Raw genomic sequence first — 23,115 nt, 5'->3', positions numbered from 1 at the left:
GTGCCTATTTGACTCCTGCTTTTGTTAGGTACACCCTAGGCCACATGTTAGGTACTTGCCAGGACAATATGGTAGTGTTTGCTATGATTGCCCTGGCCCGACAGCAGCAGCAGGTGCAGTGTGGCTGCTTCAAGGTGTCTCCCACCTCACTCTCCATGGTCAGTTGGGAAAGAGAACACTTTTAAGGTACTAGTGCACGGTGCAGCCTCTGAGTCTGTTAAGTTCAACCTCTTTTCTGGTGTCAGATTTTTCTGTACCAAATCTTATTTTCTGTCTGTGTTTACCCTCCCTCTGTGGTGAACCAGCACTGCTACAGCTGCCAATGCTGTAATCAGCTCGGCTCCAGTGTACTCTTTCTTTTTTGTATAATGTACACAAAATTTGGATTCTCTGAGATACTCTGTCTAATATTGAATTTTCATGAAATCCCTCTTTCATCTACCTACCAAGGAGCATTACTCCTGCTACTTGAATCCTAAGTCATGGAACAAGTAGAAATACAGCCTTCCTCTAAATCGCCAGCATAGCTTCAAGAGCAAAGAAAAATAAGGTCTGTGATCACAGCCTAAAAGCTTTGCCTGTTGCAAGAACTTTGTAGAAAGTTCTGGATTTCGTCCTTAAAATGTCTGCAAATTTCATATCTTATTGGATAATATACAGTTCTTCAAATATAAAATTACTATCACTAAGTGAGTTATCCCTCTAGGAAAAAGTACAATGTAGTACTTACTCTATGGCTCTAATACAGGTAGAGCCAGATGGCCTCAAAATTATCCTGGTCTCATAGAAGATACCCAAAGATATGCTCTTTAGTACATATGTTCTTTCACTGAAAATGGAGATCAAGTCACTGATTATGCATTTGACTGACTTTTCATGGGCTTTGGTAGAGAACTACATTCTTATCCATTTTGACAAAAAAAAAAAAAAAAGCCTTACGTTAATATCAAGTACTTTTTGTGTGCTCATTTTATATTTACTGGATTATATAATAAACTAAATCTCATGAAATTATAGTGGAAATTAATAGCAAAATATCTTTTGATATGTTTATACTTATATAAAAATTTTAAGCATACTATGTAGATATAGTTTAACTTACATAATTACAAAAACAATTCATACAGATGCTTTTACTAGTAGCCATTTGAAAAATTAACAGGTAGGATATGGGCTATTTCAGTTTTAGTCTATAGTAAGCCTGTTATTCCTTTAGGATAAAGATTTATACATTGCTCTAGTAATATCAATAGAGAGCAGCATGTACTAGTGGAGGAATACGTTAGTTTATAACTTAAATCATGCCAGACCGACTCATTTATTCACCTGTGAGTTCACAAGTTATTAGCCTCATGGAGATTCTATTGTTTCATCAACAAATGAGGCTTTAAAATACATGATAGGTGATATTGTGGTCATTGTAAATATAAATATATATATATATGTTTATGCATATATACACACACATATAAATATAAATATACATCCACATATATATTTAGATGCACACTGAAGCTTTTAGGAGTTAAAATACATGAGGTTATAAAGTTGCCTTAAAACACTCACAAGGAAAAGGTGGAGAAATTGTAGAAATATAGAGTAAGTCGGTGGTAGTTAAACTGGGTGAAGACTACAGAGCAGTTTGTTTTACTCTCTACTTTTATGTGAGTATGAAAATTTTCCTTTGCCTGGAGTTGGGCACATGCCTATAATTCCAGTGGCTTTGGAGGCTGAGGCAGGATGATTATGAGTTCAAAGCCAGCCTTAGTAACTTAGCAAGGCCATAAGCAACTTGGTGAGACCCTGTCTCAAAATAAACCATTTTAAAAAGGGCTGGGATGTGACTTGGTGGTTAAGTGCCCCTATATTCAACCCCCAGTACAAAAAAAAATCTAATAAAAGGTAAAAACCATCTTACAGGTGGAGGTTTATAAAGTCCCTGACAAGTAGTAATCACTATTAACCATCTCATAGAGGGCTTTTAAAAATGTAATAACATAGCTATCTCTAGAAACTAATTTAATGATCCTGACCCATCTTCAACCATAAAGACCCATGGAAAACTGATCATGAATGTCTAGGCAAGGCTACAGATGTTTTTAAGCCGACAGCAGCATCTCCCATCTCTACAAAAACCTGAGGAAAGTTCTCTAGGACTCTGCATGATTTTACACCATTGTTTATATTGTTGGCTGAAAGCAACACATCTGTATGACGAAGGAACCCGCTCATACATCAGTAACACACTTTTATAGCCATTCTTAGGCTCAATTTTTGCATTTTGTACCATTCATAAGGAATTAAAATTAATTCCCCTGCCTCTCCCTCAAGCATGTTGGGAATCTTTATTCTCAACATTACTTGAGATTGGGTAGGCCATATTAAGTCTTTATATTATCTTAAAGTCAACCTGCTTAAGTCAACCTTGATCAATGGTTACCCCAAAGATGCCTTTTTAAGTTAAAACCAAGAAAAAAATTTAAAACCTAGATTGCATTGATTTTAAAATGTTACCTATATTCTACTAGCACCTAATTTTGAAAATCGGTCACTATTACTAAAGACTCTTGTTTTCCTGGACTGAATTTTTATATTGTTGAGTATCAGAATCAAAGTCAAAAGCTTTAAATAAACTTTCTCCCTTTAACCTAGTCAGACAGTCTATGCTCATAAGGCATTTCTAAATATTTAGGAGGGGTATCTATTCATATTTCTCAGGCCTTATACCATCACTTAATTTCAGATCACCTTTAACTATTGTAAAAGCTTCCTAACTTATAGGTTTCTTTAACTGATTATTTGGGGGCTTATGAATTTATAAAATAAAAATGTCCTCAAATGTTCTTTTAAATAATTTCTATGTAGAAAAATATGAATTGCCATATTTTTATTTTCAGTAAGATATAGCTCTCATTCTCAGAATTAGCATGTTTATTTTTCAGCATAGCCAATCCAATAAATTCAGCCATCTTTAGAACAGTACAGATTACTATGTCTAAATGAGCTATGTTCCAATTTTAAATATTAAGGGATAGTTTTTATGTGACAATATTTATTGTACTTGTCATACTGTAAAATCACTTGCTTAAGTGTACATTTTCTTACCTTACCATTTCTTGTCTTTTTTCTTCAAAAAAAATTTAATCATAAAATAGTTTCAATTCTCTTCTCTCCATATACCTGGTAGATAGATGTTAGGTGCTTAACAAATATTACTGATATTTGTTAACAAATATCGATGGTTGGGAACATTAATACACACTCATGCCAGGTACATGCAAAAATATATAGCCATGGGCTTAGTAGTTCTAGAGTTTGTTTTCAACCATCTTATTTTCTTTGCAACTCTTAGTGAGAAATGTTTAATTCTAGGAAATGTTACTACTATGCTTTTGTTTGTACATTATGAAATATAAATGGTACCTGGCACTGTGAGAAGCACAAAAGTAATAAAATACACAGTCCTTAGCCTTAAGTTGTTTAAAAGCTAGAAAGAAAGATAAGATATAATGGCCAGTCCTAGGTAAAATTGAAAAGTCATGGCAGTTCCAAAGTCTTATCCTTTGCTCATGTGTGAACAGATAATTATGCATTACTTTTTGTTTATTAAACTAGTTCCACTATTACTTTTCCAGGTAGCCCAGTTGGTATTATCTAAGGCCTGAAATGGTTTTTCTGTCCCCAAGAATGATTTTGGCTTCACCTTGAACAGTAGATTTGGAAGTTACAAAGGGATAAAGTCACAGTCTAAGTTCAGGCTGCTATAAAAGAACCCCATATACTAGATTGTTTAAACAACAAACCTGTATCTCACAGTTCTTGAAAACTAGAAGCCCAAGGTCATGGTCAAATTTGCTAAGAAAGTATGGAATTTGTAACAATCCTAATTTGCTAAGTGCTAGCATGGTCAAATTCTGGTAAGGGCCCTCCTTCTGGCTCAGAAATGGCTCTCTACTGGTGTAGAAGAAAGAAAGGCAGTTTTTCATATCTCTTATTACAAGGAAATTAATCTCATTCATGTTGACTTCAACATCATAATTTAATTACCTCTATAAGCCCCCACCTCCACATTTCATTACAGTGCACATTAGATTTTAACATATAGATTTGAAGACACAAATATTTAGTCCATGGCAGTCACTAAGCCCAAGCTGCACACTATTAAACAACAAGGTCCATTCAGGGACTGAGTTTAGGGGATGAAAGAAGGAAAAAACTTACTGTGTCAGAAAGTACTAGTTGATGCAAAAAGTTGTTGGAAACTCCCTTATTAAAAATCATCATACGTTATCAGAGAGATTTATATTTTAATAAATAAAATGTTTAATGTTTTTATACAAGGATTGTTACAGATTCCATATTTTCTTAGCAAAAATTAGGATATAAAGGTTGAGCATCCCTAATCTGAAAATCTTAAATCTCCAGTGCTCTAAAACCCAAAACTTCATGAGCACCGTCATGATACCACAAGTGGAAAATTCCATGCCTGATGTCTTATGATAAGTTGCAGTCAGAGCACAGGCATACCAAGAGTATTAAATTACCCTCAGGCTATGTAGATAAGGTATATATGAAACAAATGAATTTGGTGTTTCAACTTGGGTCTCATCCCCAATATATCTCTTTAAATATATACAAATATTCCAAAATCTTAAATCTGAAACACTATGGACCCAAGCATTTTCAGATACGGAATACTTAACCTGTAATAATAAATCCAACATCATCAGTGATTTGTTACTGTTTCTTCTTCTTCTTCTTCTCCTTCTCCTCCTTCTCCTTCTCCTTCTTCTTCTTCATTTTCTAATAGATAAAGAGCAGACTTAACTTTTTTTCTCAGAATTAAGATGTACAAATGAAAGAAGCCCTACTCATTTTTGTGCTATAAATGAATCATATTCTTCAATTTATGATTTTTCTCTTACCTTTTTTTAAAGGAATTCAGAGCAAAGTCAAGAGAATGGGACAAACAAGAGATATTGTATCAGACTCATCTGGCTTCCTTAGATGCTCAACAAAAATTATTATCTGAGAAGTGTAATCAATTTCAGGTAAATTATCTAAATTAGAAGATATTTGAGACTAAATATTGGTACCTGTGCCACTCAGCATGTGATCTATTTACATATAGAACCAAAGAGATATAACCAGATTAAATCCAATGGTGACTACAGCAACAGTACATGAACTAGATATAATGGTGAGTTTAGTCTACATGTCTGAAAGAATGATGCTAATAAAAATTCCATTGTTATTATATCATAAAATGGCATATCTCAAATGCATATGGGCAGGTACTTAAGAGTATCTAAGACTGTTTGATTTGTTTAGCATTTCCCTAGATACGTGTAAGGATGAGAATCTCTTCATTTATATCATAGGTTTTAAAACTTTCTCTTCTGGAATACCTATTCTTGCTTGGTTCATTTTTTTTAATGTTGTCTTTTCCTTATCAATATGTGTAGAATTTTATATATTAGAGATCATTAAACTTTGTTATAGGCATTGATAATTTTATTCTATTATCCCATTTTTGTTTTATTTAGTGTTTTTTCGTGCTTATTAAGAGTTCTCTACCTCTAGCTCCTTTTCTACTCTACAATTTTGTCTCAAGTTTATACAAATATACTTTCTCTGTATACCATCTGAAATTAAAATTTTAGAACAACCTTAAATACTGCATTATACAAGCCAAGCATCACTGTCTAGTAATGTATTTACAGATATTTTACTAGTTCTTCTCTTTCACTCTTTAACTTTATGTAAACTTAAATATAATATTCTTCCCTTAATTTACTCAGTTTTCATATTTTTCAGAAACAGGCACAAAATTATCAAACTCAGCTAAATGGTAAAAAACAGAGCATAGAAGGCAGCAGCTCTGAAATTCCTAACTTGTTATGTGAATCAGATACCAGTTGTGAAACCACTGAAAGAGATGAATTCATTATTGAAAAATTAAAATCAGCTGTGAGTGAAATAGCATTAAGCAGGAGTAAATTACAAGATGAAAATCAGAAGCTCTTACAAGAACTGAAAATGTACCAAAGACAGTGCCAGGTGAAGGTTTATTTTTTCATTTTCCAACTGATATTGCCTTTGAATTGTATACATGTTGATTGAACAGGAATAGGCTCTAGAAACCTAGTTTTCTATTACATATGAAATTCAATTAATATTTCTTTCTAGTAATTAATTATTACTTGATGAGTAATCCTAGAGGCGCCTTACCCCACTGGAGTGCACTTTGGTTCTGACAAGAATGTATTACCAGTGCATATAACAGTGTCACTTAAAGACCTCTGTGCCTAAAAATCATGGCCTATTAGTTACCTACCATCCTCTGTCCTCATTATTTTCTCTGAACCTGTGCCTCTTTAATTAACAGAAATCCTGAATGAGAAACATGGGAGATCATGAAAGATTAAATGATTTGGTAACCTCAGTGTGAGACATGGGGGTTAGTCCTTGAGATTTATCACTGGTGACTTGAAGTATTAGCTTTCTGTCACTATGCCAAAAAATCTGAGACAATCAACTTATAAAGAGACAAGGTTTATTTTGGCTCATAGTTTTGGAGGTTCCAGTCCATAATTGGTTGACCCTCACTTTGGGCCTGTGGTTAGGTGGAACATAATGGTAGGACTGCATGGTAGAGCAAAACCACTCATTTCATGGCCAGGGAGCAAAAGAGAGAATGAGGAAAGGGTTGGGATCCACAATACCCTTCCAGGGCATACCTCCTATGACTTTAAAGTCTCTCACAGGCACCACCTTTTGAAGGTTTAACCACCTCCCGGTAATGCCCCCAGGTGAGGGCCAACCAATTTTGGACTGGAACCTCCAAAACTAAGAGCCAAAATAAACCTTGTCCTTTATAAGTTGATTGTCTCAGGTATTTTGTTACAGTGACAGAAAGCTGAGGGACCAAACCTGTATGTGGGACTTTAAACACCCAAACTATCGTACCTTATCATAACCATTTACCAAAGAAGTAACTTCCGAGCCCTATTTTGTATTTTATTAGATGTGATTGATGATTTATTTATTCAAGCGTTTTTTCTTAATCCAACAATCTTGAACCTTTTGTCTTTTCTTCTTCTGGTAATTTTATTAAATAGCATTCATCAAAATTGGTTATTACTGAGTTTCTTACTAAATGTGCATTTCTTATTCACAAATATCCAGCTAGTGAAACATCTTATGTTTTTTTTTTCTCTCTCTGTAAACATTCAGCTGCTTTCTCACCGTTTCCTCCATGCAATTAATTGGCCTACCTCTATGCTCCTCTCCTATTCTAATACAAATTAAAATACAGATGTAAACAAACAAACCAAGATAAACTGCCAATACTTAACACTGAGGAAGCCAGAAATTTTCTAGAAATAGAAGAGGTATTGATACTGTTTTCTCTGCCTCCATTACAACCTAAATGAACATAGCCCTTACTTTTCTGCTCTGAGGTTGTCCAAGGAGAGCTTCTAGAGTTTAGTTTGCTCCTCAGACCACCTATTCTGTTTGTGCTGTGTTCTTTTCTTAGTGGCTGCTCCCCATTCATTCCCTGGGTATAGAACAATTGGCCCTGTCTTTTGATTAAAGACAACTTAAACTTACATGTTATAGCTGTCTTGGTGTTGCTGGAGACTCGCATTCAGTGAATAACGAGACTATTTTTCTAGATACCTCTCAAATATTCTTCTGTGGGCTTCAATTTATCCTGTACAGATGGCTCTGATCCTTTTTGAGTTCTTTTTGGCTCTGGTCCCTATAAATCTACTCTGTGGAGGTCTTCTTTCTCTGTTCTGTTTACTTTGATTTCTTTTTAGGTGTGTGGGGGGGTGGTTACCAGGGATTGAACTCAGAGGCACTCAACCAACCACTGAGCCACATCCTGAGCCCTATTTTGTATTTTATTAGAGACAGGGTCTCACTGAGTTGCTTAGCACCTCGCTAATTTGCTGAGGCTGGCTTTGAACTCATGATCCTCTTGCCTCTGCCTCTGAGCCACTGGGATTACACGTGTGCCCCACAAGTCCAGCCATCAAGTCTGGTTTCATCCTTCAGTGAGATTTGGTTTCTTCGCCATCCTGAATTATTTTTAATCTTCCCCCAAAGAATTCTGTTTGGGTCTCTATTTACAGTGTCCAAGAGCATCATCTTCTATGAGCTGAAGTTCAGCCTTTGTCTTGGGCTCACATGTGACATACTTAATGGCTAGTTTTGCACCTACATTCTAGGTCAAAAAGAACCTGTTTCCCTTTCTTGACAGATGGCTGATTTTCCAAAATTCTTTCCTTGACAATCCCACCTTTCTCCTTCTCAGGACTTTATCTGAGCAGGATGGACAATTCTGTTAAAAGAGAAAAAAACCTTGCAAATAGAGGAAGAGTATACATTAAGGAACAATTAATAAATTAACATTCCTAGTTCAAATCACCAAGTCTGGAGGTGTAGCAGGAAGCCAGGATATGTGAGCTAGCTGCTGGCCTGTCAGCCTGTCCTTTACTGTATCTGGCTTATCCTGACTCAGTCCAACAGGACTTCACTTATTAGCCTTCCTGACCCAAAATTTTATAAACGTCAAGGGACTTACACACACTCCTGAAAAGTGTCTCTAGGTTGCACAAAAGAAAGTCCACGCAAACCATGTTGATTTTTCCTTATGTATGCATATTTTAATGTACTTAATAATTTATTAATATTCTTAAATATACATGAACAGGATTCAAACCCAGCTATCCATAGAAGTCAATATAATTATGAATATTTTTATTAATATTATCCCAAAGTTTATAAAAAGTTTTATTAATATTAGAGTTTTTATTAGCATTATCTCAAAGTTAGTATTTTTTGCCTAATTAGTATGACTTCCCTGTAAGTCAGAGTGGCTCTTTATTGGTATTTGTATTTATTTGCTCCCCAGATGATATTTGGCCATGCCTGGAAATATTTTGCTTGCTAGAACAAAGGGAAGGGAGCTATCAGTGTCTAGTGGGTAGAGGCCAGAGATGCTGCCAAACATCCTACAGTGTATAAGACAGCTCCACCACAAGGAATTCCCCAGCCCAGACTGTCAATAGTGCTGAGGTTGAAACATGCTTCTTCAAATTCTGAAAAAATTATTTTTCTTATTTTTTTCTCTAATGTTACTTGTTGTGATGTTTTCCATAAAATTTATTGTGACTGATATTTATACTGATTTATATGAGGAAGTTTTTCCATATTATATTTTTATAAATTTTTATTCATTTTAAAATAATTTATCTTTGGGTATAGGGACACTATTAAATGTAAACACAGAATCTCCATTTTACATTTTTTCAAAATAATCGCACATATTAAAAAGCAAACTAGATTATTCTGGAGCATGGTATATATATATATATATATATATATATATATATATATATATAAAAAATATCAGGACTATTGCTTATAGTTCTAATGAAAAGAATTTCGAAAAGTAATTCAGTTCAAAAAATTCAAGATTTCTAAAAGACAAGATTTTTGCTCCCAGGAAAATACTAAGTATTTTTTTATCCATTTGGGAAAAGATGCTGAAAATAATGTTTTTATTTAGCCTTTTCCCCTGTTTTATTCCCAAATTTTACTAATGTTTCATTTTTTGGCTTTAGGATAAATACTAAATGAGAAGATATCAATTATTTATATTTGTTAGTTAATTTGAAGGTCTAAGATCACTGCTCCTCTCAAATCATTAGGCAGATTCCTAACTAAACAGATGGGCCTTAAACTTGTTTTACAAAATTTATATTTCACCAAACGGGAATGATTAGAGGTAAATAATACTACAACCAGGATATGTATTTGGAAAAAAATTTATCTTCTCTTTTGCAAAACTGTCATGACAGAATATTCAACATCTTACATATAAATGCAAAAAGACAACCATTTCAATTTAAATTATTATCATTTATTATATATCAAGTTCTCTTTAGTTTACAACACATTTCAATGTCAGATGCATCTGAATGGTCACATAAATAACATCTCCTCTTTTTTTTCTACAACCTTGAAATGTGTCAAAATACATATTAATTCAATTGTGTATATTTATTTGCTGTGCTACACAACATTTGTGTTTGTTAACATGTAGTACTTCGCATTGGAGGTTAATGACAAAAAATAAATTTTCTGCATTTATCAAATGTCCATGCCAAAACAGTCAATCTTTTTTTTTTGTTGTTTGCTTGTTAACAGTTAATGTGTCATTAAGGTATGAAAACAACACTGTCCAAAAAACTATAATGCAAGCCACAAATATAATTTTAAATTTTACTATCAGTCACATTAAGGAAGTAAAGAAAAATAAGTAAAATTAATATAATAGTGATATACATTATTCACTCCAATATATAGATCCAAACTGTTATTTTTTCAACATGTAATCAACATATAAAAAATATTAATGATATATTGACATTTTTCATATATTCTTTCAAATCTGGTGTATACTTTATACTTACAACTTATTTAAATTTAGTTGCTAAATATTCATTGGAAATATCTGATTGACATCTAAATTTCATAAAATTTTACAGTTAGAAAGATTTACAGCTGGGAATGGTGGTGCATGCTTGTAATCCCAGCTACTCAGGAGGTTGAGGCAGGAGGATAGTAAGTTTGAGGCCAGCCTCAGCAACTTAGCAAGATGTGTCTCAAAAATTAAAAATGTCTGGGGATGTAGCTAGTGGCAAAGCACTCCTGGGTTCAATCCCAGCACCAAACAAAAAAAAAAATAGATTTACATACTTTAGTTGTTGCAAGCTAAGTTGAAGTATTCCAATAACTGAATCAAGTACCAAGCAATAATTTTCAAAAATAAAAAGGCCTGGGGTTATAGCTCAGTGGTAAAGTGCCTCTGTGTTCAATCCCTAGCACCAACAATGACAAAAAAGCAAACAAATAAATGTGTGTGTATGTGTGTATTTGTGTGTATATGAATAAATATAATTGTAGATGGACACAGAAACTTTATTTTTATGCGGTGCTGAGGATCAAACCCAGTGCCTCACAGTGCTAGGCAAACACTCTACCACAATCCCAACCCCCTAAATGTACCAATATTGACAAATCCTTCAAATTTTTCTTATGCTTTCACAGTCAATTTACATAATATAATCCATTATAATCAAAATTTCTTGAATATTCATTCATCTGTCAAATCATTATTATCAATTTGTATTACAAAAAGTTTTAATTTCAACATATACATCATTGTACCTGTATATTTAAGTCATCAAGGAGTTTTGCCCTCCTCAATGATGCCTTCATCATAAATATTATTTTCTAAACATGATAACTCGTAGATATTATATACTACTAACAACAAACAAATACTCTTTTATGATGACATTTCAGAGTTTAAGCTAACTATGGCCTGTGTGTGGTGACACTACATTTTATTGGCCTGGAATTAGAGCTATTTTCATGTACCTCTCTCTCCCCCAAGTAAAGTAAGCCCGCTTTTTATACACAGTTTCCTATTTCCTGGTGGCAAATTTGTAAACCAGGGAGTCCAGATCATACCTTCTTCAACTCAACACTGACAACAAATTGAATTGCTTGTTTACTACATAATCTGTTGTTTCACGTCTCTTTTCTTATTTTTCAAATTTTAGCCCCTTCTGAAAAATACCTATTGTTCAAAACAGACTTTTCCAAACAAGTCTCTTAAATCAGCATTTTGAATTTGTTTTTATGTTTATTTTCAAGTCAACCAGTAATTTCTGGGGCTTAAGTGTTGATTGCCACTAGACCCTTCCAGGACTCCTGGAAAACAGTGTATACTCGAGGTTTGGGGGAAAAAATTGTCTGGGAACTCAGATGTGCTATACCACCTACATAATTATTCTTCCAGACATTGTGAATTTTTGGATAAGAATTACTGAATAAGAAAACATATCTATTAAAAGCCTGTACATTAATTTTCATAGCAGAATTATTCATTATATACAAAAAGTAAGAACAGCTCAAATATCCATCAAGTGATGAATATGATGGTCCATATTATTGTATATATTCACTGATATATTCTATAATATGTATGAACCTTGAAAACATGCTAAGTGAAAGCAGCCACAATCACAGAAGCCATATATTGAATGATACCATTTGTTTTTTCCTAAAGAATAGCCAAACACTTCTGCAGAAAAATTAATAGGCTATGATCATAAACCTGAAATAGGTATTCAACACTGCCTGGCTATCATGCTGTTGCTCCATTCAAATGCTCCCATTTCCACTGTAAACCATTTCAAACCTTCACTCTGAATCACTCCCACACCTGACCTCCACCTCCCTTCTACTGTCAGCACATCATGTCACCTTTTACTTCACAGAAAAAAATAGAAGCCAACAGATAGCCAGTCTTAATCTCCCATATCCAAATGCATAAACCTGTTTATATTACATTTTCCTTCCTTTTTGTTACAAGAAAGGAAGGATTCTCCTTTGCTTCAGGCATTTCTTCTACTTGCCTGATGAGCTTTGGGGCTCATCCCACTACCTGCTCAGGAATTTAACACCACTCTTATTGCCCCACCTCTGCCTTTGTTCCTAACTGGATCCTTCCCAATAGCTTTTGCACTTTTGAAAGGCTCTCCCTTTAACAATATAAAATATTGGACCCACAGGATTGCCGTTATTTCTGGTTACCAATTAGAAGTATGATTATTATTGTCTTTATCACTAGGCAGTAAGCTCATGGAGGACAGTTTGTATCTGCATCCCAAGAGCAAATAATAAGAGCTCTATAAATATTTATTGAATAAATAAATGATGGAATAGAATTCCATAAGACCAAACAAAGGACTAAATATCAGTTTGTTTAAAAGTAGGCTGGTTTACATATGTTAAATACTTTTAAATATTTATATTATGATATAAAAATTAACATCGAGGACTGGATATGGAGCGTATACAGCCTACTCTCTAAAGATCAGTTATGTTTCTTGTTTTTTTTTTTTTTGGTACTGGACATTGAACCCAGGGGTACTTTACCACTGAGCTACATCCCTAATCCTTTCTATTTTTTTTTTTTTTTATTTTGAGACAGGGTCTCACTAAATTGCTGAAGGTCTCATTAAGTTGCTGAAGCTGGCCTCTAATTTGTGATCCTCCTGCCTCAGTCTCCCGAGTAACTTGAATTACAGGAATGGAAACACAATATGACCCATCTATCCCACTCATTGTTTTTTTTTCCCCAAAAGAACTAAAATAACATGTTATTTTAATACATACACACCAATGTTTATAGCAGAACAACCATAAGAGTCAAGTTATGGAATCCATCACAAGCAGAACAGATAAAGAAAATGTGATATATTTACACAATGTAGTTCTACTCATTGATAAAGAAGAATGAAATTAAGGCATTTGCTGGTAAATGGATGGAACTGGAGAACATCATGCTAAGAGAAATAAGCCAGACTCAAAAAGTAAAAGGTCAAATGTTTATTCTTCTACATAGAAGCTGGAGAGAAAAAAAGAATAAAAAAAGAGAATCTCGCAAAAATAGAAGGGAGATTGGTAGAGTAAAAAAAGGGAACCACTGGGGAAGAAGGAAGGGGGAGAAAGGGGAAAAACTGGGGAATTAAGTTGACCAAATTATGCTATGTGCATGTATGAATATATCACGATGTATTTTAATTTTATATATAATTATAATGAACCAATTATAAATAAATTAAAGGAAGATCAATAGACCAGAGGAAGAGGAGCAGGGGGAGAGAGGAGAGGAGGGAAAGAGGAAATATTGAGGATTGAAATGGAACAAACTATGTTATATGTATTTATAAGCATGTCAAAATTAACTCCACTATCATGTATAACTATAGTCCACCAGTAAAAAGTAGGCATCAAAAATTTTTATGTTTTTATTCAGGCCATGGAAGCAGGACTCTCAGAAGTGAAAAATGAGTTACAGTCACGTGATGATCTCTTGAGGATTATAGAAATGGAACGATTGCAGTTACACAGAGAATTATTAAAAATAGGAGAATGCCAAAATGCTCAAGAAAATAAAAAAAGGTACAGTTTTAATATTTGATACTCTGAGAGAAACTATTTAAAACATGATGTTTGTATATTTTTAAGAGTTTTACATTTTCTAGTAAAATAATAAATTTATTTTTAATTAACATGCTATTTATTAGTAGATAGTATTAAATATTAAAAGAAAAATAATGCCTATTTTATCTTTCAATATTTACCCAGAAACATATATCATATTCTGATCTGTGGATGCATTTGTCACACTGAGTCAGAAATTTTCTTAGAACTTTTGTTCTTCAATATATCATAGCTGGGCATCATGGCACCTGCCTATAATCCCAGCAACGGGGGAGGCTTGAGGCAGGAGAATTGCAAGTTCAAAGTCAGCCTCAGCAATTTAGTGAGGCCCTAAGCAAATTAGTGAGACCCTATCTCAAAATAAAAAATGAAAAGGGATAGGGATGTGGCTCCTGGGTTCAATCCAAGAAAAAAATATACACATTATAAAAACAATAGTACATAAGAGAACATATGGGGAGGGGTAAATATGATTATAGTATGTTTATATATATGTATGAATATGCCACAATAAAACCCATTACTCCATGTAATTAAAATGCACTAATTAAAAAAAACAATAGTATAGAGATGGTATTCAATTACATATTTGCAAAGAATAAGATTTTTCCAAATGCTTTTCGTTTCTATTGCCCATAAGCCTGATGTTAGCTTTCTCACTTGTAAATGTAGTAATTTTGCCTCCTTACTCACCACCTTGTCAATTCCATTAAGGTTTTTTTTTAAACAGAAATTTTTCCTCCTTGAAATCAGATATTGTGTACTCCATAACCACAAAGAAAATGGGACTGCTGAGGATTATTAAGTGTTTTTGCTTACGAAAAGACAGTTTGAATGCTTTAATAGTTCATTGGCATAGAACTTTATTCTTCATGATCAAAAAGCTAATGCTAGACCAGTGATAGGATTTTAAAAATTGAATAGCCAAATGGTGAGGGATATTTTATTGAAATATAATTATTGTTTCAATTTCTTCAAAGTTGTGGGTTATGGTAGCACTTCTTTGAGGTCTATCCTTAACAACTAATGGCAAATTAAGATCCCCCAAAGTGACCTATTGTATGCCTCACCAAGGATGGCAGACTGCCTATTAGCCAGTCAGCATTATTGAGTGCTCTGTATACAAGCTATACATCATCATCCCTGATGACTAATAAATCTTTTGGCTATTTATTATGTGTAAGCTGCTGTTCCAGTGTGGTGAGTCAGTGAGAAATGTCTTCACACAAATAAACAAATGTATGTACCCAGAAACATAAAAAAAAAAAAATTGTAGAAAAGCACACCATTCAACGAGTGTCTACCTCTGGTTTTGTGAGGAATATTGTAGGCAGTTTCTGTGGCACTCTTACAGGGCCAATACTAAATTGTAAATGTTGCCCGCTTTCCTTCAAGACATAATTTGATCCAAAGTCTTGTACTTATGCACATATTTGGTCAGTACAAACTTTTGCTCTGCCTTGCCATCCTTCATTTCATTTGGTATTTATTTTGGTCTTCAAGCCATATCTTTCTCATTTGGAGGGCATCCCTCAGTTGTAGTATTCTGAGATTTGATGAAATGGTATATATGTAAATTTCCAGTTTCCATTGTCTTTTAGACTTCTCAGTCTCCATCCTTCCCACTGCAAGTTCTTGAATCCTTCTAGTTTATTCTCATATAAATGTTGTTCTGTTTTGTTGTTTTGGTTTCTTATTTGGACTTTGTTTCCTTTTTGTGTCTGTATTAAGGTGAAGCAGCCCACATTACTGAGAGCAGATGCACACTAGCTTTATATAAATAGTACACTAATGTCTTCATTTCTTTTTCAAAACCTTAGTCAATAATGCTGATTTTCATTAGCTTTTCCTTTTCTTTTCTTAGATGTAGAAGCACCTTGCATGGATATATTTTGAATTCTTAAAATAATTCAAACATCCTTTTCCCACATCCTTTTTTACATATTCATATTAGCATCTTATATTAGTATAATTATTGTTTTTTATCACCTTTCTAAATTGGAGTTTGACATTTTTTCCCCTCACTCAATGAACTTTGCAAGTTTACCATGAGGATTCAGTTCAGCATTGTTCCCCCTGAAATCACATAGGAAGAATTGAAAAATAGGAAATTTCATTTTACACTTTTTACAAATTATACCAAATAAGAAAATTTTAAAATTAATCCTGAAATGATCTTTTAGAAGAACATCAGACAAAATGAAAAATGCTCACAAAATATTACTAAGTGTAAAATAAAGAAATTGAAAATCAATGTGTACAGTGTATTTTAATTATAGGGGAAATGTATATTATTTATTCACACATATGCGTAAGGAAAAAGGCAATATACTCAAAACTTTTAGCAACAGTTTTTCTTGGATGCTAACTTTCTGTGATATTCTCATATGCTCTGTTTTCTACACTGTGTGGACTGAACACACATGCACACACACACGCACACACACACACACATACACAATAATCAGAAAGAATTGATCTATACTTCAGGAATATCACCAATAATTTTTACCTTTTGAGAGATCCTTTATTTTTAATCTTTGAATTAGTTATTTCTACATCATTACTCAGATTTTGGTTTCTTATTTTATTTGTGTGGTTTGTGTTTTTGATGTGTGGAATCTTTCCAAAAACTCTGGGCAATATAAAATTTTACTTACAGATGGGTGTATTCCTCAAACACCAGACTCCCCAGGCATAATCAAGCCTGACTTCTAAAAGAACGCTGATGTTTTTGCCACCTGGTATCTTTATTTTTTATTTTTTTTACTGATTTTTATCTTATAAACCTGCCTTACATGGAAGTGATCGTTATTTGCTTATACTTCTCCAACCTTCTTTTTGGGTATTATGCTTTTTATACTAGTCTCTGCTTCTCCTCTCTAGTATTAATACATGGTTACAATTCCATTTTATAAATGAGTCATCAAAGGGTAGTTGTCTTTTATCTGACTAGACTGCCATATGTAATCATTTTTAAGCATATTTATGGAGTAGTTGTTTCCCTCATACTACTCATGATATAGATGCTCCCTGCAATGCATTAGCAAGTTGGGTTGTTTCCTTTTTGGGGCATGGGTTTCTGGGCTGTTTTATCGCAGAAAGCAGGTTTTTCTTCTTATCCAAAAATCATATCTACCTATGCAATTCCAGTATTCTGGCAATTCTAATGAATAATTGAAATTTCATACTAATTACTACACTTGTTCCCCATTAAAACTATTTGTACTCGGTTAAAGATGTAAATACTTATGGGATCTGAATGTATTAGCACTTGCAATTTATATAACTAGAAATATTTCCAACAAAGTAATGATCTATCTATCTATGCAGCCTACAATGGTCTAAATTAATAACATAATCATAACAATTTATTAAGTTGAGCTTAATTTTTTTGAGGGGAGGTCTGGGGATTGGACCCATGCGGGCTTTACTACTGAGCTACATCTCCCAACCCTTTTTATTTTTTATTTTTGAGACAGGGCCTTGCTAAATTGCTGAAGCTGGCCTTGGACTTGCAGTCCTCCTGTCTCAGCCTCCTGATTCATGGGAGTAAAGGCATCTGCCTCCATGCTTGGCCAGTTAAGCTTAATTTTAGCCTATTATTTTTAATTTGTAGACTTGAACCATCTTATTCACCTTCTACTAAAGAACCAGAAAGGAAAAGGAAAGAGATATTTCCAGTGGTCCCAGACCAATCAAATCATGAAAAAGAATTAACTAAGGTATGGGAACTAATGAGCTCTATTCTTCCAGGAAGAAGTCTTTGAATATGAACAGTTAAAACAACAACAACAACTTCCTTCTAACTCCTTTCTTTTTTCTTCTGTATTTTTTCCTAAATTAAAAATCTGTCAATCTGATAATTCTGACATTGTTCTGTATGAATACAAACCTTGGATTGTCACTCTGCCAGTGGGAGATTGCCCATGAAATATGGAAGGCTAGTGGCTCAGTGAGACATGGTTTATAGCAAGAAGGTTGGTAGCACAGACCCTGGGGCCTGGCCATGTGTACAAGCCTTGAGAGGTTGACTATGCACACTGCTCAAGATCCTCATTTCTAGAATGGGAATGATCCGTACTTACATCATAAGGAGATGTATGTGATGGGGACAGAAAAAGCCAATAACAACTACTACTTATTGCCCTTACCATGTGCCAGCAACTGTTCTGAGGATTTAACAAATCCTAATTCATTTATTCTTCACATCCATCTTATATGATAGGTCCTAAAATTATCTCCTTTGTACATGTGAGGAAACTAAGAACAGAGAAGTAACTTTCCCCAACTTTACACAACTAATCAGTAACTGAGGCTCAATTTGAATCTAGTCAACCTGCATCCAGATTCCATACTCTTACCTTAAGTTAAAATCCGTGAGATAATGCCTGTGAAGTGCTTAGAACAAGGGCCTAGCTAAGCTAAGAGTAAGCACCTAGTAAATGTTGGCTGTTAGTATTTTGGGTTATACCAAATTTTCATTGAGTGCCTGATATGTGTCAAGCACTCTTCCACAAAATGAGGAAGGCCTGGGCATTGTTCTTAAAGAGTCTGTCATTCTCTAGTCTCCTACAAAAAGCGTGTTCTTCTCTTCTGTTTTCTAGTAAGATTTAGTAGTGTCTTTCTTTCCATGAATTTATCATAGCTGCTATTCATTTCTCTTGTCTTTAGGTTTGAGGATCAGACAGAATATACAATACTATAAAATCTAAACAACTGTTAAAAGTTAAACAAATGTTAGCATGGCTTGTAACTACCATCTAGTGCCCTGCACATGGCTTGACACATAGTAAATGAAAATAAACATTTAGAGAATGAATTAATTAAGACTAAGTTATCCTGTAAATGCATAAAGCCATAAATTCAGTTGCTGTTTGTGTAAAGTCAATATTTTTTGAGTATCTAGTAGGACTATAACTATTCTCTTAATTTCCATAGAAAATAAAATTCTGTGAAAGACAGATCTTGTATGACAGAGTTAACTATCAGAGAACAAATATAAGTTCAATGTAGGAAAAGTTACAAATTAATGATCATTTCTCTTTTTTGTTAAAACATTTATTAGTTGTCAATGAATCTTTATTTTTTATTTATTTATATGTGGTGCTGAGAATTGAACCCAATGCCTCACACATGCTAGGCAAGCACTCTATCCCTGAGCCACAACCCTAGCCCAAAACTTAATGATCATTTCTGTTATATTTTTCATATGTAATGACATATAATCTCATGAAACTGATTTTGTTTATTTTAAGAATATAACTTTGGGGAAACTGTTCTTCACTGATGTGTCTCTAGTTAATGCATTATGATAAAAAATTGATTAAAGCCTTGTATAGATATACCCTTCTTAGCATTATAGATTATTTGGTAGTAATGAAATTTTTAATAATATGAAGAACCTACTGATTTCACACAGTTTTGACATGGAGGAAGAGAATATAAGGCTCAGGTCTCTATGAGCTCTTGGAGACCAATAGATAGTTCAATACTAGGCTGAAAAGATAAAATGAATTGTATATAAATAGCTATAGCTTCCAGGAAGTGTTTGTGGAGAGCATTTTCATTCTCTTGCAATAAAACCAACAAGAGCCATGTATTATGAATCCTGCAAGTGTTTTCTATTTCCAATACAAAACTATTTTTAGCCATTTGTTTTGTGATAAAATTCACATTTTTAATAAACCAAAAGTCGTTTGAAGCTCAGGTAAATTAATCTTATTTATAAGGAAGCTTTGCAGTATTGTATGTTGTTTTAATATCTAAACATTGTAAAAATAATAAAAAGTGTTCACTGCTTTTTCATAATAATGTGTTAATTTTTTTTTCCATTTTCAAAGTTCCATTTTAAGGAGAACATGTTAAACTATACCACAGGAATGCACTCAGCAAAATCCAAATGGGGACAAACACCAGAATAATGCTGTTGTTTTATCAAATAAACTATAAGGGAAGAAAACTGAAGACAGAAGAAACAAAAGGAGATTTGTTACATTGTCCTGGGGTTACCATGTTTGTACTCCAGTCTCCTACTCCCCTCACTTGCTTTCAGGAGCTGCATGAATTAGGCCCAGTCAGTTTTCTTCCCTTTCAGTCTTTTTTTCTTTACCTTCTGTTAAATGTTATGGTTAAGGCCATGTGATTTCTAAGGTCATGTCCAACTTTGAAACTCTAAAAATGTTATTAATAAGAATGGAATCTGAGGGCTGGGGATGTGGCTCAAGCGGTAGCAAGCTCGCCTGGCATGCGTGCGGCCTGGGTTCGATCCTCAGCACCACATACAAACAGAGATGTTATGTCTGCCGAAAACTAAAAGATAAATGTTAAAATTCTCTCTCTCTTAAAAAAATGCAATCTGACAAGTGAGGTGTTTTCATCAACTTTTTCACTGCTGAGACTAAAAGACTTGACAAGAACAATTTTAGAAGAGGAAAAATTTATTTGGGGGCTTAAGGCTTCAGAGGTCTCAGTCCTTAGACAGTTGCCTCTTTTCCTCAGGGCTCCAGGTGAGGCAGATCATCCTGGTGGAATGGTGTGGTGGAGGGAAGTGGATCAAGACATGAAGATCAGGAAGCAGAGAGAGATTACTCACCAGATACAAAATATATACCCCCAAGACACACACCCCTAATGACCTATCTCTTCCAGCCACACCCCCTACCTGCCTTCAGTCACCACTCACTTAATCCCTTTCAGGGGATAAATTCACCGATTGGGTTAAGGCTCTCATAACCCAATCATTTCACCTCTAAACCTTCTTGCATTGTCTTACACATAAATTTGTAGGGGACAGCTAAAATAAACCATAATATTTGTCCCTGACACCCAAAACCTCATGCTTATCTCACAATGCAAAAGTACAAGTCCAAAACCTCCACTGAGACTCAAGGCAAACTCTTTTAAGTGTGAGCCCCTGTAAAAGTCAAAAACAAGTTGCATGTATCCAATATGTACAGGTACAGAGTAAACATTTCCATCTCATAAAGGAGAAATTAGGGCATAGAAAGAAGGATTGGAACTAAAGCAAGACCTAAGTACAGCTAGGCAAACAAATCTTGTAGCTCCATGTCCAGCATGTGGGCACATGGCATCATGATGCTCTCTCCAAAGGGCTTGTGTAATTAGTTCTGCCTCTATGGCTTTGCTGGTTGCAGCCCATATGGCCTCTCTGTTGGCTTCTCTCTGCTTCCTGGTAACTTACTGAGCCACTTTCCTCTACCACACTCTTCCGTCATGGTGTTCTGCCTCACCTATTGCCCCAAGGAATGGAACCAGCTGTCTATGGACTGAGACTTCTGAAATTGTGAACCCCCAAAAAACTTTCCTCTTCAAAAATTGTTCTTGTCAGTTCTTTTTAGTCACAGCAGTGCAAAAGCTGACTAAAACAAGATGGATGGTATAAAACCTGGTGATGTGTTAGATTTGCCTCTGGACATGTGTACTTTCCATGTCAGGTCTTCTATTCTAGGTATCATTCCCTAGAACCCAGCTTTTTCCAACATGTGAACCATCTTAAAAGCCCCTTTCATGCTGCTGAACACAATGGGCAAGACAACAACAGGTCTGGGAATCAACTGTCTTTCACCAGGAATGTGATTAAAAAGTCATGCACCTTAATGGTTTGATCTACAAACCAGAAAAAGATTGTGGAAATTGAAAACAAAAATGAAGCATGAAAAGTATTTAGAACACACATAAAGAGAGGATTTAAAAAGATGTATGCACCAGTTTCAAGGGGTGGACCATATTTAGAGCCTAAGTCAATTAAATAACACTTAAAGAACACTTGATACATTTTTAATACAATTTTAAATTTGAATTCTTCATGGATATTTGATGATGTGAATTATGTGAAGGAATTAAGTTTTTATATGTTGTTATGTTTTCTAGCTATGTTAAGAGAGAAACAGAGTTCCTATTCTTTTAGAGATTATAGACTAAAAAGTTTCAATATTAAATGAAAAAAAAAAAAAAACCTCTTAGTAAATGCCTTGGAGTAAATTCCTACAAATCTCCTTGTGACTCAACTCCACTTAGCCTCTGCAGCCTTATTCCTCAAAATGTACTTGGTCTAGCCACTCCAAACTCCTTTTAGTCCACTAAGTGTGCATTACTCATTCACCCCCATGTTTTCACTTCATTGTTTTCTGGGAGTCCTTCTCCATCTCCGTCTTCTGACTGGTTTCCATTCATTCATCAGTATTTGGTCCGATGCCCTCTCCTCTGGGAATACTGTCCTGAATCCATCCCCAGGCTTTGTTAAGCACTATCCACTACATACTGCTAACATTGATTACTTCACTCTGCTGGAATTGTCTATTTTTCTGTTTCCCCCATGGACAATTTTTTTTTTTTGAGATTGATGATCATTTATTTTATCTCTGAATCTCAAGAATTAGAAACCATGAGTAGTTTCTAGAAAGATGCTAGGAGGCTGGGTCAAGATAGTAGCAGTAGGAACGGAGAGCAGAGGCAAGATTTAGGAGAGCTTGAAATAGAATAGATAGAATTTGCTGCCTGTTTGGATTTGGAAGGACAAGAGAAGTTCCAGATGAGCTTAGAAAGATAGCCAAGATTAAGGATATAAGAGAGTTCATTTCATGAACACATTAAGCTTAAAATGTTTTATAAATTGGTTCTGAAAATCTCAGCATTTAGTGACAAATAGTACAGCATAATTTAGTTTAAAAAAGAAAAAACAACAAATTAAAAGCCAAAAGCTGTAAGTTCTAGTCCCAACTCTATCAGTTACTAGTTTTATGATTTTAAGCAAGTCATTTAACCTCTTTAAGCCAATTTTTTTTCCATAAAAAAGCACTTGATAATTCTTTCTGTTCCTTCCAAAGTAATGTCAGTAGTAGATAATGATTTGTATATAGTAGGAAATAGAAATGATAAATGAAATGTTGAAATTGGAAGGAAAAAAGTAAATGAATCATGTAAGTACCTTTTTAAAAATTTTTTTTTTAGTGGTCAGTGGATATTTATTATTTATTTATATGTGGTGCTGAGAATCAA

The 23,115-nt window shown here is 34.3% G+C and overlaps 1 protein-coding gene across 4 annotated transcripts in view; it reads left to right on the top strand.

Moving 5' to 3' along the window:
- Deup1 (deuterosome assembly protein 1) overlaps positions 1–23,115 on the top strand; it is an 87,058-nt gene that overhangs the window by 36,764 nt on the left and 27,179 nt on the right. For 3 of the 4 annotated variants that reach the window (XM_015489990.2, XM_048795785.1, XM_048795784.1), the window contains 4 exons: positions 4,938–5,051; positions 5,818–6,060; positions 13,907–14,052; positions 17,714–17,819. In XM_015489990.2, coding sequence (XP_015345476.1) covers positions 4,938–5,051; positions 5,818–6,060; positions 13,907–14,052; positions 17,714–17,819 — 609 coding nt within the window. The remainder of the gene's footprint in view (positions 1–4,937; positions 5,052–5,817; positions 6,061–13,906; positions 14,053–17,713; positions 17,820–23,115) is intronic. The other variant, XM_048795786.1, reaches the window with a different exon arrangement.

Source organism: Marmota marmota, unplaced genomic scaffold (assembly GCF_001458135.2).
Source record: "Marmota marmota marmota unplaced genomic scaffold, marMar, whole genome shotgun sequence".
In the NCBI taxonomy this organism is placed as follows: Eukaryota; Metazoa; Chordata; class Mammalia; order Rodentia; family Sciuridae; genus Marmota; species Marmota marmota.
The sequence above is the reverse complement of the archived record's forward strand: the minus strand, read 5'-3'. Positions and strand labels throughout refer to the sequence as shown.